The sequence below is a fragment of the Cebus imitator genome, unplaced genomic scaffold (genome assembly GCF_001604975.1).
Source record: "Cebus imitator isolate Cc_AM_T3 unplaced genomic scaffold, Cebus_imitator-1.0 Scaffold178, whole genome shotgun sequence".
In the NCBI taxonomy this organism is placed as follows: Eukaryota; Metazoa; Chordata; class Mammalia; order Primates; family Cebidae; genus Cebus; species Cebus imitator.
The window spans coordinates 3,922,080-3,939,778 of NW_016107493.1; the positions used below are offsets into that span (position 1 = coordinate 3,922,080).

A 17,699-nucleotide genomic window follows, 5' to 3' on the forward strand; every position below is an offset into this window, starting at 1 on the left:
TGTACTTTCCTTGCCCGGAGCACACATCTGTCAGTCACTTAGACCACTCCTATTCATCCTTCAAGATTGGTGGGGGGTGGGGAGCTGGGGAGAGATAGCAAGGGGAGAAATGCCAGATGTAGGTGATGGGGAGGAAGGCAGCAAATCACACTGCCAGGAGTGTACCTATGCAACAATTTTGCATGTTCTTCACATGTACCCCAAAACCTAAAATGCAATAAAATAAATAAATTGGGGAAAAAAAAAACTAGTTAACATTATCTCAACCTAAAACATATTCCTTTAAAGAAACATAACTGGCACTTAATACTCTTTGATTGTAGGTTTTATGCCATCATTTAAGCTCTAGCTCTGCCACTTACCAGTTTTCTACTTTGGCAAGTCATCTCCCTCTATAGGACTATTTCATCAACAATATGGCAGCTTTTGATAATTGGAATTTGAAACAAATGTATTTCTTAAAAATACATATGGTATCTTATTTAGGGCTATAGGCTCAATGTGATATTTTAAGATTTTCAGCAACCATTTAAAATTGTTTCTTGAGATGCTTCTACTAAAACCAGTGATCTAACTTCAAAGGTAGAGATATCCTACCAAAGAATTGTCCAAAAAGTACAAAAGAGAATATGTGAATACTCACGAAGTTCTTTAACACAGTCACTGACAAGCTGTTGTTCCTTTTCTTCATAGGTAACAGTTTCTGACTTTATGTGACAAGCCTTCAAGATAAAAATCAGTATGTGACAATACCTTTAGTGATTTCATAGAAATAACTACAAAAACCTTTAATTCTCATTTGAAGACTAAAGTTCATCACTTATAAAAGAAAAAACCCAACAACCTGTTCATATGTCTCTACCTGGCTAATCCCTGGCCTTGGCTAAAATGGTCCTTGCTTAAGTAGGACTTCCTTGATGACTACACTATACAGGTTCACAGAACCTTGTAATTTTCTGACAGAATGCTTAGCACAGTTGTAACTACTTAGTTACTTGTGTAAACGCCACAAGATAAATTTTAAATTTTCTATCCTGTGACTTTCTCTACTGTACTGTCAACCTGCTACTATACACTTTTCAGTGGGATCTAAGAACAATGGAAGGCAAGGCAAATACAGCTCCTTGTTCACGACTCTCTAATTGGAATGTCAATAGCAAATCCTTATGCCATATTTCACCTCAATACTACCTGGACCTGAACTTTATAGTCTTTAAAGTAAAGGACAATGGGAATTAGGTTGAATATACCTTGGATCGAAGAGCCATATTTTCTTCTTCCAGTTCCTTGAGCTTTTCTTGCAGCATTTCCAACTGCAGCAACCCTTGAGATAAGTTAAAGGACTCATTGAACCGAAGAGGTGTAGAACAGCTGGAATCAGTTTCACTTTCTTCAGAAGCAATGGAGACGATTCGAAGTAACTCATCTTTCTTGGATAGCTCATGCTGCAGCTGATTAACCTGTCCACATAAAATGCTTGATTTTCATGTTCTTCATTTGCCATTATTTACATGCACTATAGTTTCTAATTCATGGGACAATTATTTTTCATCATAAAATCAGCTGCTAGGTTTTACTGACTAATACAAGTACTAAAAAGAGAATAACAAATCCCAGATACCTCCAAGTTACAATTTTAGAGCATTAACTCAATAGTACAGCTTTTTTCTATCCTAGGTGAAAAGAAAAGCCAATTTTCATATTGTATATATGATAAGAATATATAGGAGAAAATTTCACCTAAGACGATACACTCATAGTTAAAAACACAACAAAACTGAAGAACCTTCAAAGTATCAGAATAGATCCCTACTTCAAATTCTTATCATAAGGGCTTGTAATTTTCAGATCTATATCACTGTGCATGTCTTCCTAGGACTACTGATTTTAGTTCTAGGAACAAATAGTTTCAACCTAAAGGCTAAAATATTATCATCCATAATGCATTCATAAAATACAAATGAAACCAGATAAAAATAACAAATTACAGAAAATTTGAAATGTAACCATTCAAGTTAATAATAAATCAGTTCTCACCACAAATGTTTATTGCTATGGAATAAACATATTTTCAAAGTTTCTTTTTCCTTTCTTCTTTTGTTTGGTTTTTGAATAAAGATACCAACATACTATTTTTTAAAAATAAATTTCAGATAAGATAACATACAAAGTCTACACAAAAGAGTATGGATAGTTTTCATATCTAAGCAGGGTGCCACAGGTATCACAGATACGTAATATAGGCTTTAAGTTGACCAAGGTAGTCATATGAGTTCTCCTCTGTAATATTAACATTTAATTTGTCTACTGATTAGCTTAATGACCACCAACAAAGTCAACAAGTACTGCTGTTATTTATCTATTGCCATCATTTCAAGGACACCTAGGAAAATAAATTTATCCATTGCATAAAACCCAATTATTTTGTGCTGCAAATATCTGATCAAAGGCTTACTTGATCAAAGGCTTGTCCCAATTGTTCCTCCAGGGATTCATTCTGCTCAGATAAGACATGGTTCCTCTTTAACAGAGCTTGTCCAATTCGAGCAGCGAGTTCCAGATCACGATCCCTCTGTTAAAATATCAAATACACATTTTCTTTGAGTATAAACAAGATTAAATGGCAGTTCAGAAATTTTGCAGTCAGTTTTGGTAAAATCAAAAGCAATGTCCTAGAAAGCATCAAGATTCATTTTAATGCCCAGATACCATAAATAAGCACAGGGTCTGGCACACAGGTAGTGCTTTAAAATCTTGGTCAAGTGGATGACCACCATTGTTCTAAACGCAAGAGGACATCTCTTTTCTTGATATCAAGTGAGATTTATTATCATCCTAGTAAATTAAGAGTCTAGCAACCCAAACTTTAAAGTTACAATTTTGGGGAATTGGAAAATCAACATAGTCTTTAAAAATGAGGATGGGGCCTGTATAGTAAAAGCCCAACAAATATTTGTTGAATGTATTTGCATATCAAGCATGGTAATAATACAGAATTAGGTATTTAAGATATGGATCAGGTAGGCATGTAAAAAAGAGCTCCATTTAGGGCAAAGCTTATGTGCATTCACCAGCTTAGAGGAAAGTGCAGCCAAGAGTTCTGTAGTCAGTTGGTTCAAGAATGATGATATGAAATAAAATAGGAGATAAAATACTGGAAATTTTGAGGCCACAGGATTCTGCCGAAAGTACAGAAAAGAAAGAAGTCTAAAGAAGCTAGCGGCAATGATGACGGGAAGTCGGTAGAAAAGTCAAGCAATAGGTTTCCACCCAGAGTTGTTATTTTTGGGCAGATACTGATACTTAGCAAGGGCATAGGAATTCCATCTGTGTGGTAGTGGTGAAGACTGTATTCTGTAGGATAGAAAACTGTCAATATACATCTTATTGCCTTGTATATGATCTGCTTACAGTAATCATTATATAAATAAAACTAAGCTTCTATCCTTTCTCTCCATAGGCATATGAAAATGGAGGGATTATCTCCACATTTTTAAGCCTCCTTTTAAATATACGCTAAGTGGCGAACATAGAAGTCATTCTGGAGAGCTGGGGGGAGAGGGGAGAAGGATATATTAGAGAAAGACTGTCTTCCATAAGATCAACTGAAATGGTACAAAGGGAGACCTCTATCGATTGCCAACTAGAGGAGATACGCTATACATATTAAAAATGCCAGAGACAAAGTAAGCTCAAATAAGAGCCCAAACTAAAAGTAAAAAGGGGAGATGCTCCAAACTTCAGGTACTGATTTGCAGTGATATTGCTTTTTGAATGGGCAGCTCTGCTGTAGGGTATGCAACAGCAGGGGTTATTTTAAGACATTTTTTTTTTTTTAATTTAAAGATTAATGCTTTTCTAGGAAGGGGAGGCCAGCCAACACCATTAAATAAATAATTAAACATAAATCCTCTATAGCTTCACGACAAGCTTCAGAAACCATTCTACTTTGAAATGTCAGTTGTATCAGCAGTAAAAACCTTATACAAAATAAGCCAGAGCACATACATCATCATTTTCCATTTGATGTACAAATTTGATAGATTTCAAATGATCCTAAAGTTTTACCTTTTTGTACTGGAGAACGAAAAGATAATCCTACCTCTGCCAGGAGATGTGTAACCATGTCGATGTCATTGTAAGTTTTGGTCATCTGCTCCACCCTGTCTGTGCCTAGAACTAATATAGTTAAAAACAACTATTTATAGGCTTTAGCAATAATGGAAAAATTTAAATATTAATAAGAATTGAGAGATAACAACAAAAACCCCAGGCTTTTACAAAAAGTCATTCAGGAGAATAAAAATATATGTGAAAAAAAGAAATATTTCATATATTAGTCACTCAAGAAATAGACCAATCATTACAAAGTATATATCATACAATAATTAAGAAAGTATCAAATGATCACAAGCCAGTCACATCTTGACTATCTCCTTCCTCCTCCTCCGCCCAGGAAGTTTGGGCCACTCACTTATGATAATGTTGGCTAGGAGAATGGATTAAGTTACTGATTGCTTTATAGTCTAATCTAAATTAAAGTTACTAAAGGGTATTAGTGAGGGCTTATGCTGTTATAAAGGAATTTAACTGGAATTCTGCTGTGATTATCTTAACCATCTACGATCACCTACCATGTGAGCTAATGTAAACAAGGAACAGGACTTGCAGGACTTTTTCTGGTTCTGTTATGAACCATAATTCCTTTACGCTTAATTAAAAACCCTTTATCTGTACATTTCTCCATCTAGGTCTCAGCTATAAAATAAATTGTATGCTACATTATTAGTTGCATAATTCAAGCCCAGTATTTCTGTACTTCACAAGTTCAGGAACTGTCTATGTACCTGGCTAATTTAGCTCAAAAGAGAAGAGCAAATATGACTCCAATGATTCCAGTCACACCAAACAGTATCTTAAAGTTAATAATGCATAACAAAAAGGGTTCCTTTGACTTTGAACATGGTATGTTACTGTAGCACATAAATCTGTGTTTGACTTAGACTGCTTTTATTATAACTAGTTTGCCTTGAAGTGTGAAAAGGACAGGGGCTTTGGAGTAGAAAGCTGAATTCATGAATTTTAGTGAGCTGGAACAAGTCACTTAACCCTTTGGAGATTCAGATAATAAATATGGAGGCAATAACATATATTATAAGGTTATTAAGAGGATCAAATATGATAATCTGCTGAGCAATAAAGTATTCAGTAAACTGTTAAGTATCATAGAACTGTTTATAGTTACTACTCCTCAAACAGAACTGGTAGGTATGAAATGATCCTGACTTTAAATTCTCTGAGTTGGCAGTCATTTGTAGTTCCTTAGTCCCATCTTAACACGTTAGGGTATCCAAAAGACTGAGTATGTAGGGATGTCACTAGGCATGTTTTACTTTTTAATTTTCTTTCTAGTACCACTAACTAAAATGAATCTGTGAATTACCTATAGCTTAATTATTAATAACAGCCTTATTCCTAGTTAAAACTAAAACAAAGTGCTGGCTTGATAGTATGAAGAGATAACTGAAAAAGATTTAAACTGAAAATACAAAAACTTTTCTTAAAGCCTAGAAATATTTGTACCCCAAAAGAATTATATTTACAAACAGAAAAACTAACTCAATAATTTAACCAAAGTGATAAGGGAAACAGACTTTTGAGCCTAACGAATAGACACAATTTAATTTGGTAGCATAGCAGGAACAAAGGATTAAATAGCTAAGGCAAATACTTACAGTGAATGGTCTCCTCTACTTCTGGTCTCAACAACAAAATTAGGGTAAAAATACCAAAACAATATACCCATGTTCCAAACTAATTACAGAAAACCAGACAATGGTTGCAAACTCAAATGTAATCTAGAGCAATGGCTCTAAACTCCAGATTCTGATTTAATTAATTTCAAGAAGCCCTATCTCAGGTGTTGAAAATGACATGGAGCCAGGAACTAAAACCACCAATCTGGGGTTAATATCTGAACCAAAAATCAGGCATCCTATAGGCTTAGTCAAAACCAATTTTTATACAAGTAGTTTAAAAAACACATGACATGATTGCCCAGAGTTAAAGATGAAGTGGCAGATTTAACTTGGAGTAAGACTAGTAAGTTAATGATCTAAAAAACAACTGTGAACCACAAGTCACACACGATGAAAGGAGAAGAAAACAATGAAGGACATAATAATAGAGTCAAGAAATGTTTAGAATAAAATATGTTTTAGTGAGAGGAAATGAAAATATGTTTCCTATAAATGCTTACCATCTGTCACAGCAAAAAATTTAAAGCTGAACCTTAAGAAGTTATCTAGTTTAATGATCCATTTTCTTGTATGAGGAATCTTCTTTGAGAGAAATTATGTGGCATGTTCAAGACCACAAAGCAAGCTATTAGTGGCAAAGCTGGGATTTTGGTATGGAGATGATAATAACGCTCATCTCACAAGGTCATTAGAAAAAAATCAGATGATGTAAGAGTCCCGTAATGAGTTCTTGCCACCGTGCTGCTCTTTCAGCCCCATTAAGAACATAAAAAGGTCCTTATCTAATGAAATACCAGCACATACACCTGTGAATGCATGTTATATAATAAAACAGCATAGATGCCAATTTTGCTTTTAAAAGTATGTGCATATCTATAAATATCTATATTCAAGAGAGCCTGGAAGGATATACATTAAAATGTTAATAGTGATTATCTCTCAGTAGGGATTATGGTTTAGTATTTTGTTATTTTCTATAAAGAACAAATGTTAACTTTATAAACAGAAAAAAAAAATCCCCACAAAAACCCAGTAACCCTTGTTAAAGTTTCAAAAAGCAAAAATGAACTTTAACATGCTTAAGTATTTGTTATGGCAAAGAAGTTAAATAGTGCAATCAGAATTTTCAAATTTTTGGGTTTTATGCGCAGCCTTTATACTACCAATCCCCAAAGGCTGGGCCTCTTCAATTGCACAGAAAGATGTTGGTCGGGCACAAAACAGAAAAGAACACAATGGATTTTTCTCTCTGCAGTGGAATCAGTTTCTGTCTTTTCTTCCTTAACACAATACTCCTGATAAAGACATGCTGCTTGGAATGATTCCAAAAATATTCAGGGCAAAACTCTTAAGTGTTTGATATCTTGGCATTTAGACGCTGTAATTAAATGCTTCAAAAACCACAGACTAATTCTTCACCATAATTCTGTAACCAAGAATGTAGAGACAGCCAAGCGGGCTATCTGTTAAAATCAATCCTATTAAAAACTATTTTCACTTCAGTTTTTAGTGGTTGAAAATGTTAAATGATACAGAAATTAGCAATGATCCTTGCTTATTTCTAGACCTGAACTTTCCTCTCTAAAAAAAAATTTATACATCAGGGAGATGACAAACATTTTGACAGAACAATTTTGTGACTTGGTTTCCAGAGTTTGTTAATTAATGTTCAACATTTTTGGTGTTAATGTTTGGAGAAACTAATGGTTCTGAAAATATGGGATGGGAGTTTAACACACATAAGCACTTCACTAATCCTTATGTTCTATCCCTGCATAATTTCATATTAACCAGCTCAATCTCACATTATTTTCAGGATGGGAAACACCAATGATAATCCATTCTAATATCTGTCATTTACATGAGATGGTGCTTAAAAGTTCTCTCATACATAGGTCCCTTTTTCAAGATCTAAAGTTGTTACCATAATTACTGAATTTCAAAAAGAATTCTTCTAATCTTCCAGCACTCTCCAACTTTCTCACGCCAAAACCGAACAAAAGCAACAACAACAATAAAATACAAATGAAACACAAACAGTGCCCACATGGCATAGTAAAAGCTGTAAGAGCTCCTGACAACTATCGGCAGGTCTTGAGGTTTTAACCCTAAAGAAGTGACCACAGCCCTTGCTGCTTTGATACAGCAATAATTTCTGCCTTCAAAATGACTGAGAGAAACTGATGATACACACCATCTAGGGCAGTCTTTCTCAACAGGGTTCCAGGGGAGAATCAGGCCCTACAGACAATTTGAATGACAATTTTCTCAATTCCCCCAAGGATTGTGCAAAGCTAGTATATGATGCATGGGTGAAAAGGAAATCCATTGTATAAAAGCTAAGTGTCTTAGGGATACAGCTTAATTCTCTTGTGGAACTGATGGAGAGCGCTTAGCTAGGGGAAAAATAAATCTGCTAACCTCTATGACTGGGCTTACGGTTAATGCTCCCTGAACTTCATCAGTCATATGTCCTTTTCTGCCAGTACAGGTTAATAATTTTTGAGGGTAGAGCTTAAGGAAAAGTATATCTACCAATCAAAAGTAATAATTTCCATGACCATATTTATCTGCAAAATTATATACTCTCCCCAATTCCTTAATTCTACAATTAATGTCACTGTGAGATGGCCATTTACTTTGGTTGGCAATGCTTTGTATCACTGGTTCTCAAACTTGAGACAGACAGCTGTGACTATCTCATCCCCAGTTTCTAATTTTGTAGGTGGAGTAAAGGGGCCCAAGAATGTAAATTTTGAACAACTTCTCAGGTAATATTGAATGCAGGGGTCTACATTTTCAGAACCACTTCCTAAAATAAAACTTACATAATTAATCATTTTCCCCTTCTTATGCCTTAGGAAGTGGTAAAAGTAATCCTCTATTACAAAATAAAACCCCTTCAAAGAAACATCAGGTTTCTAATGTTAGCCTTTAAATAAACAAATGATACAGTCTATAACGCGTTCTGATTTCATGGCTCCCCAACAGCTCACGCTGGAACTCAGTTTTAATAAAATCAAGAAAATTGTGGGGTGACCTGTTCTGCGTGTAAAACATTTTTGACCATCTTAAACTTTATATGTGTGTGGCAGGGACTGGGATTGATTAATTGATTTTTGCCTACTTATTGTTCTCCCAGTGTTCTATCTTAAAAGTAAACAATCTCTTTCTGGATTGGGTGACTTCCGAGAACTACCCACTCTCCCGCATTTCTTGTGAGATAAGCTCTGAAGCTCAAATGCTGGCTACGTTTCCTTCCAAATCACTATCTTCTCACAGCTCTTTCAATTTCTTTGTGTTACATAACAGAGAAAGTGCTTCTGCCTGTGCTGCCTCTTTTTACTAGGTGTTAAAATTCATTTTAATAAGCACAAGTACCCACTGGCATGTGAGACAGGTAGAGATAAGACCAAAGTAATCCAGGGAGCTGAACTCTAGGATGGTCTGCCAGGGTACACAGTAATTATTCAAAATCACAAATCTTGAAATCTCAGGGGGATAGAAAACTGTGGGAAAGGGTGAGGGAATATTTTTCATCTTCCTTTTTAAACCTTGGTCAATTTGCGAAATAAAATAAATCATTTAGCTTTTATATTCGTAAGATGCAAATTCATGAAGTTTACATGTGATTTATTAACCCCAGGAATTAACACCTTTAAAAGAACAGTGAAATTAAAGTACACTGCAGAGGTAGATTATCAGTATATTTCTAACTTATATGTTTCATGATCTTAGGAATATCATATATAGTTCAATTTTCAAACTGTTGAAGTGAAAATAGTACCATTACACTAAAGAAATAGGATAGTTTTCCAAAACCCTGAAGTATGGATCAGTATCATCTTACTAATCTCAAGTTTAAATTGCTCCCCTGGACACTGTTGTTTTGTAAAAAGTCTTGAAAAGTATTTTAGAATTCACCTTTTATTTTCTAGGCTTTTTACTTATAATTCATCCTAAAAGTTAACACCATTAAATCATGATCTAAGACCACTCCCTAGCTATAGTTTTGCTCCTTAGTAGCCGAGAAGACAAAGACCAAATAACTAAGGGGCACTTTCTTTGGCACTTTATCAAAATAATGACAAACTAAATTTATCCAGATGAACTTTCAGTTTGAAAGTTCTCAGAAATTTAAACACTCAAGGAACAACAAGAATTAGAAATAAGAAATACTGTTCCTTCTAAAAATGATTTTCCAGAAAAATGTCAAGCAAGCAAATTCTCAAACTAAAACGTCAGGTAAATCTTTGGAGCCTTAATTTAGCTATTTAAAAGAAACAGTAAGGACAGAAATACAATTGTATTTGGGCTTCTTGATATTTCAGTTTCAGCTGAAGTAATGTTTATACTTTTTTGAGCAGTTAAGTTATAAGAAACTACTAGAAATAAATTGTAGGAAACTAGTGCTAAAAGCAAGTTAATGATTACTATGAAAATGAGTATTGCACAACAGCCATTCTCCAACAACAATCTGGCATTAAAACACTGAAGCACTTACTGGGAAAATGTCTAGAAACTGATCCAATCACATACTTAATTCTAATTAAAAGAATTTCACAAACATATCAATATTGAACTCAAACTTTTATTATATATTCTTACAGCTATTGTGCACATAACATTTTTTATCAAACAAAGTTTTACAAAAGTAATTTCAGCCTTAATACAGATTGCTTGGGATGAAATCAAATGCAAAAAGGTCACCATACATCAAAGTTTAAAAATTCCTTTGTCATTTCTAATAGCTTGGTGTAAAACAGACCTATTTTCAGGACAAATCTGGCTCAGTCTCTCACTTAGAATCCTTAAATAATGAAGATTACTACATAGTGTATATTCTTTCTCCTGGCATTATTGAAACCACTTATGTGTTTAAGAACTAGGCTTAGTTATGCTGACATAATTCTTGTGACTGTGTTTAATAAAGATATTAATAAAGATAAAAGTCAAAAGCTGATAGCTTAGGATACCAAACTACTGGGATAACAAATGTTGACCGTTATAAAGGAATACTAAAATTTTAAATCACTTGGTTGTTTAAAAAGTTCCCTTTTCTACTCAGTCTGAGGAAAACATCAAGTAATGAAAACATGTAAGTATACTTGCAACACTGGACGCTGAAAGTCATACGGATGACAAACTTTCTTCATTCGAACATAACACAGAATTATCTCTTCCTATAAAATCAGTTCAAATTAAAGTAGGTATACACTGAACAATGGCTACGAAACATCAGTGCTTTAAAAACCAATACCAAGATACCCACAATCATCACTTCAATGCACAAACTAAAAGAATAAAAAAATACTCACTCATGTAATGGAAAGTCTCTTCAGCAAGGACTGGAGAGAGGGCATCAGATGCATGTTCCGGCTGGTGTGGAGACTGAGTCCAGTCTTGATTTTCATATAGAAAGAGAGTGTCTACTTTTAGCCTATATTGTGGTAGTTGTTCTTCTAGTAGATTCACCAGCTCAACTTCAGGGAGATCCTCATTGGAGCAGACATCTAAAAAGGAGAGTCTATGTAAATGAATCCAATATATTTCAACTTGCTAGGCTACAAAGAAAACTGACGAACATTAGTTTTTCTAAAGTAGGACAACCAAAGAAATACTAGACAAGATTGTTTCTCCACTGAATTTTATTATATATCCTAGTACTATAGTTGTTTTTTCTCTAGCTTTTTTTATTTTTAGTAAGAGAACTTCTACAGTAAAAACGATAGCATACTTTTTTTGACAGTAATTTTTAAAAAGTATTTTTAATTGACACAAAATAACTGGATATATTTATAGGGTACATGTGATATTTTGACACCTGTATACAATGTATAATGATCAAATCAGGATAATTAGCATATGCATTACCTCAAGCATTTATCATTTCTTTGCACTGAGGGCATTCAAAATCCTACCTTGCATCTATTTGAAAATATACAACAAATTATTGTCAACTATAATCACTCCATGGTGCTGAAGAACACCAGAACTTATTCCTCCTATCTAGCGTAATTTTGTATCTGTTAACCGACATCTTTTGATCCCTCCTTCCTGCTACCCTTCCTAGCCTCTAGAAACCACTATTCTACTCTCTACTTCTACGAGATCAACTTTGTCAGCTTCCACATGAGTGAGAACATGCAGATACTACACATCTGAATTACATACTATCTAAATATATTGCTTAGTGACTATAATCATGCTTTAAAAAATTTTGACATTAAAAAAAATTTTATTTTAGGTTCAGGGGTACATGTGCAGGTTTGCTATATAGGTAAACTTGTGTCACAGGGGTTTGTTGTACAGATTATTTTGTCACCCAGGTACTAGGCCTAGTAACCAACAATTATTTTTTCCAATCCTTTCCCTCTTCCCACCCTCACCCTTCATGTAGGTCCAAGTGTCTGTTGTTCCTGTCTTTATAACTATGCTTTTAAAGTTTAGAATTAATTTGTAGAAATTTCATATTTTCTCCCTATCATTAGTACTGTTTAAAGAGATCTATGCCTTTGAAGCAGCAGCAGGCAAGAAAAAATAAAGTAAAAGAGGTCTGATCTCAACTTACATGCTTGGGGGGAAAAATACAAAGCAATTAGCAGAAAATAGTTCCAAAAGGATAAAATGATATGCTCTTTAATAACGAAATTTGAATTCTGTGGAGGATTCTTAAAAATCTGGAAAAATTACATTTTAGTATATTTTCATAGTCACTAATTTTTTTAAAAAATTGCATTAAGAGGATCCAAGATGGCCAAATAGGAACAGCTCTGGAGTGTAGGTCCCAGCAAGAACAATGCAGAGGGTGAGTGCTCACTGCATTTCCAAACAAGTTTTCACTGCCCACTGACCAGGAGATTCCCGGGCCCAAAAGTGCCATGAGTTTTCAGCACGGCTGGTGCAGCAGGTTGGCGCACAGAAACTCACACAAATCTAAGTGGTCGTTTCAACTGGCACCTGGAACGCCTGGGAGACAGAGCCGCCCATTCCACTGAAAGGGAGAGGGCTGAGACAGGGAACCAGGCAATCTGGCTTGGTGGGTACGACCCCCACAAAACAAGCAATCTGAAACGCTCTGGACTGAGAGTTTCGCAGCAAGCGCAGCTGGACCCAGGACAGTCCAGCCACTACCGAGGCAGTTTGCCAATACTGGGGCAGTTCACATAGCAGCTGGGCAGAACCTGTGGCAGCTCAGCAACACCTCTGCTGGCAGACTGTGACTAGACTACTCTGTGTTGGGCAGGGCATCTCTGAAAAAAGACAGCAGCACGTCAGGAACTTAAAAATAAGGCTGACCTTCCTAGGTCAGAGCACCTGGAAAAAGAGGCGGTTATGAGTTCTGCTGCAGCAGACTTAAAGGCACCTGCCCAGCAGCTCTGCATGGAACAATGGAGCTCTCAGCACAGCACCTGAGTTCCTGTAAGGAACAGACTGTCTCCTCAAGCAGCTCCCCGACCCCTGTATACCCAAAGAGACACCTCATAAAGGAGAGCTCAGGCCGACATCTGGTGGGTATCCTTCTGGGATGAAGATAACAGAAGAAGAAACTAGCAGCAACCCTTACTGTTCTGCAGCCCCCGCAGGTGATTCCCGGCTAAAGCAGGGTCTGGAGTGGACGTCCAGCAGTCCTGCAGTGGAGCAGCCTGACAGCTAGAAGGAAAACTAAGAAACAGAAAGAAGTAACTTCATCATCAACAAAAAGGGTGTCCACTCAGAGACCCCATCCGAAAGTCACCAACTACAAAGACCACAGGTAGATAAAGCCACTAAGATGGGAAGAAACCAGTGCAAAAAGGATGAAAACGCCAAAAACCAGAATGCCTCTCCTTCTCCAAAGGATCACAACTCCTCACCAGCTAGGGATCAAAGATGGATGGAGAATGAATCTGATGAATTGACAGAAACAGGCTTCAGAAGGTGGGTAATAACAAACTTCTCAGAGCTAAAAGAACATGTGCTAATCCAATGCAAAGAAACTAAGAACCTAGAAAAAAGGTTAGATGAGATGCTATCTAGAATAAACAGCTTAGAGAAGAATACAAACGACTTGATGGAGCTGAAAAACACAGCACGAGAACTTCATGGAGCATACACAAGTTTCAACAGCCAAATCGACCAAGCAGAAGAAAGGATATCAGAGATTGAAGATCAACTCAATGAAATAAAATTAGAAGGCAAGAATAGAGAAAAAAGAGTGAAAAGAAATGAACAAAGCCTCCAAGAAATATGAGATTATGTGAAAAGACCTAATCTACGCTTGATAGGTGTACCTGAATATGATGGAGAGAATGAATCCAAGCTGGAAAACACTCTTCAGGATATTATCCAGGAGAACTTCCCCAACCTAGCAAAGCAGGCCCCCATACAAGTCCAGGAAATACAGAGAATACCACAAAGATATTCCTCAAGAAGAGCAACCCCAAGGCACATAATTGTCAGATTCAGTAGGGTTAAAATGAAGGAAAAAATGCTAGGGGTAGCCAGAGAGAAAGATCGGGTTACCCAACCTATCAGACTCACAGTGGATCTCTCCGCAGAAACCCCAAAAGCCAGAAGAGAGTGGGGGCCAACATTCAACATCCTTGAAGAAAAGAACTTTCAACCTAGAATTTCATAACCAGCCAAACTAAGCTTCATAAGTGAAGGAGAAATAAAATGGACAAGCAATTGCTGAGAGATTTCGTCACCACCAGGACTGCCTTACAAGAGATCCTGAAAGAAGCACTAAACAAGGAAAGGAACAACCAGTACTAACCACTGCAAAAACATACTGAATTGCAAAGAAAATCAACATAATGAAGAAAATGCGTCAACTAATGGGCAGAACATCCAGCCACCATCAAAATGCCAGGATCAAATTCACACATAACAATATTAACCTTAATGTAAATGGGCTAAATACCCCAATCAAAAGGCACAGACTGGCAAATTGGATAAAAAGTCAAGACCCAACAGTGTGCTGTATTCAGGAAGCCCATCTCCCACAAATAGGCTAAAAATGAAGGGATGGAGGAAGATTTATCAAGCAAATGGAGAGCAAAAAAAAGCAGGAGTTGCAATCCTAGTCTCTAATAAAATGGACTTTAAACTAACAAAGATCAAAAGGGACAAAGAAAGGCATTACATAATGGTAAAAGAATCAATGCATCGAGAAGAGCTAACAATCCTAAATATATATGCACGCAATACAGGAGCACCGAGGTACATAAAGCAAGTTCTTAATGACCTACAAAGAGAATTAGACTTCCACACAATAATAGTGGGAGACTTTAACACTCCACTGTCAATATTAGACAGATCAACGAGACAGAAAATTAACAAGGATATCCAGGACTTGAACTCAGACCTGGACCAAGTGGACCTAATAGACATCTACGGAAATCTCCACCCCAAATCCACAGAATATACATTCTTCTCAGCACTGCATTACGCCCACTCTAAAATCGACCATATAATTGGAAATAAGTCACTCCTCAGCAAATGCAAAATAAAGGAAATCATAACAGTCTCTCAGACCACAGTGCAATCAAATTAGAACACAGAATTAAGAAACTAACTCAGAAACACCACAACTTCATGGAAACTGAACAACCTGCTCCTGAATGTCGACTGGATAATGAAATGAAGGCAGAAATAAAGATGTTCTTTGAAACCAACAAGAACGAATATACAATGTACCAGAATCTTTGGGACACATTTAAAGCAGTGTCTAGAGGGAAATTTATAGCAATAAATGCCCACCAGAGAAGCAAGGAAATATCTAAAATCAACACTCTATTGTCAAAATTGAAAGAGCTAGAGGAGCAAGATCAAAAAAACTCAAAAGCTAGCAGAAGACAAGAAATAACTAAGATCACAGCAGAACTGAAGGAGATAGAGACACAAAAAAATCCTTCAAAAAAAAAATCAATAAATCCAGTAGCTGGTTTTTTGAAAAGATCAACCAAATAGACTGCTAGACAGATTAATAAGAAAGAAAAGGGAGAAGAATCAAATAGATGCTATAAAAAATGAAAAAGGGGATATCAACACAGATTCCACAGAAATACAAACTACCATCTGAGACTACTACAAACAACTCTATGCATATAAATCAGTAAACCTGGAAGAAATGGATAAATTCCTGGACACTTGCATCCTCCCAAGCCTAAACCAGGAAGAAGTCAAAACCTTGAAGAGACCAATAAAAAGGACTGAAATTGAGGCAGTAAATTAATAGCCTACCAACCAAAAAAAGCCCAGGTCCAGATGGGTTCACAGCTGAGTTCTACCAGACATACAAAGAGGGGCTGGTACCATTCCTTCTGAAACCATTCCAAACAATCCAAAAAGAAGGAATCCTTCCCAAATCATTTTATGAGACCAACATCATTCTGATACCAAAACCTGGAAGAGACTCAACAAAAAAAGAAAACTTCAGGCCAATATCCATGATGAACATCAATGCAAAAATCTTCAATAAAATACTGGCAAACCAATTGCAACAGCACATCAAAAAGCTTATCCATCACAATCAAGTAGGCTTCATCCCGGGGATGCAAGGGTGGTTCAACATACGGAAGTCTATAAACATAATCCACCATATAAACAGAACCAAAGACAAAAACCACATGATTATCTCAATAGGTCCAGAGAAGGCTTTTGACAAAATTAACAGCCCTTTATGCTAAAAACTCTCAATAAACTAGGTATTGAAGGAACATATCTCAAAATAATAAAAGCTATTTACGACAAACCTACAGCCAATATCATACTGAATAGGCAAAAACTGGAAGCATTCCCTTTGAAATCCGGCACTAGACAAGGATGCCCTTTCTCACCACTCCTATTCAATAAAAGATTGGAAGTTCTACCCAGAGCAATTAGGCAAGAAAAAGAAATAAAGGGTATTCAATTAGGAAAGGAGGAAGTCAAATTGTCTCTATTTGCAGATGACATATTGTATAATTACAAGACCCTATCATCTCAGCCCAAAATCTCCTGAAACTGATAAGCAACTTCAGCAAAGTCTCAGGATGCAAAATCAATGTGCAGAATTCACAAGCATTTCTATACACCAATAACAGACTAACAGAGAGCCAAATCATGAGTGAACTCCCATTCACAATTGCTACAAAGAGAATAAAATACCTAGGAATACAACTCACAAAGGATGTAAAGGACCTCTTCAAGGAGAACTACAAACCACTGCTCAAGGAAATAAGAGAGGACACAAACAGATGGAGAAACATTCCATGCTCATGTTTAGGAAGAATCAATATTGTGAAAATGGCCATACTGCCCAAAGTAATTTATAGATTCAATGCTATCCCTATCCAGCTACCATTGACCTTCTTCACAGAACTGGAAAAAAACACCTTAAACTTCATATGGAACCAAAAGAGAGCCCACATAGCCAAGACAGTCCTAAGCAAAAAGAACAAAACTAGAGGCATCATGCTACCTGATTTCAAACTACACTACAAGGCTACAGTAATCAAAACAGCATGGTACTAATACCAAAACAGAGATCTAGACGAATGGAACAAAACAGAGGCCTTGGAGGCAATGCCACACATCTACAATCATCTGATCTTTGACAAACCTTACAAAAACAAGCAATGGGGAAAGGATTCCCTGTTTAATAAATGGTGTTGGGAAAATTGGCTAGCAGTGTGCAGAAAGCAGAAACTGGACCCCTTCCTGACACCTTACACTAAAATTAACTCCAGATGGATTAAAGACTTAAACATAAGACCTAACACCATAAAAACCCTAGAAGAAAATCTAGTCAAAACCATTCAGGACATAGGTGTAGGCAAGGACTTCATGACCAAAGCACCAAAGCATTGACAACAAAAGCCAAAATAGACAAATGGGACCTAATCAAACTCCACAGCTTCTGCACAGCAAAAGAAACAATCATTTTTAGTAGAGACAGGGTTTCACCATGTTGAC

General features: G+C 36.2%; 1 protein-coding gene across 5 annotated transcripts in view; it reads right to left on the minus strand.

Annotated features, from left to right (window-relative positions):
• TRAK2 (trafficking kinesin protein 2) overlaps positions 1 to 17,699 on the minus strand; it is a 67,715-nt gene that overhangs the window by 18,273 nt on the left and 31,743 nt on the right. For all 5 annotated transcript variants that reach the window (XM_017545283.2, XM_017545287.2, XM_017545284.2 and 2 more), the window contains exons 3-7: positions 11,078 to 11,272; positions 4,103 to 4,179; positions 2,456 to 2,572; positions 1,251 to 1,460; positions 644 to 722 (exon numbers count right to left, since the gene is read on the minus strand). In XM_017545283.2, the coding sequence (XP_017400772.1) occupies positions 644 to 722; positions 1,251 to 1,460; positions 2,456 to 2,572; positions 4,103 to 4,179; positions 11,078 to 11,272 (678 nt within the window). The remainder of the gene's footprint in view (positions 1 to 643; positions 723 to 1,250; positions 1,461 to 2,455; positions 2,573 to 4,102; positions 4,180 to 11,077; positions 11,273 to 17,699) is intronic.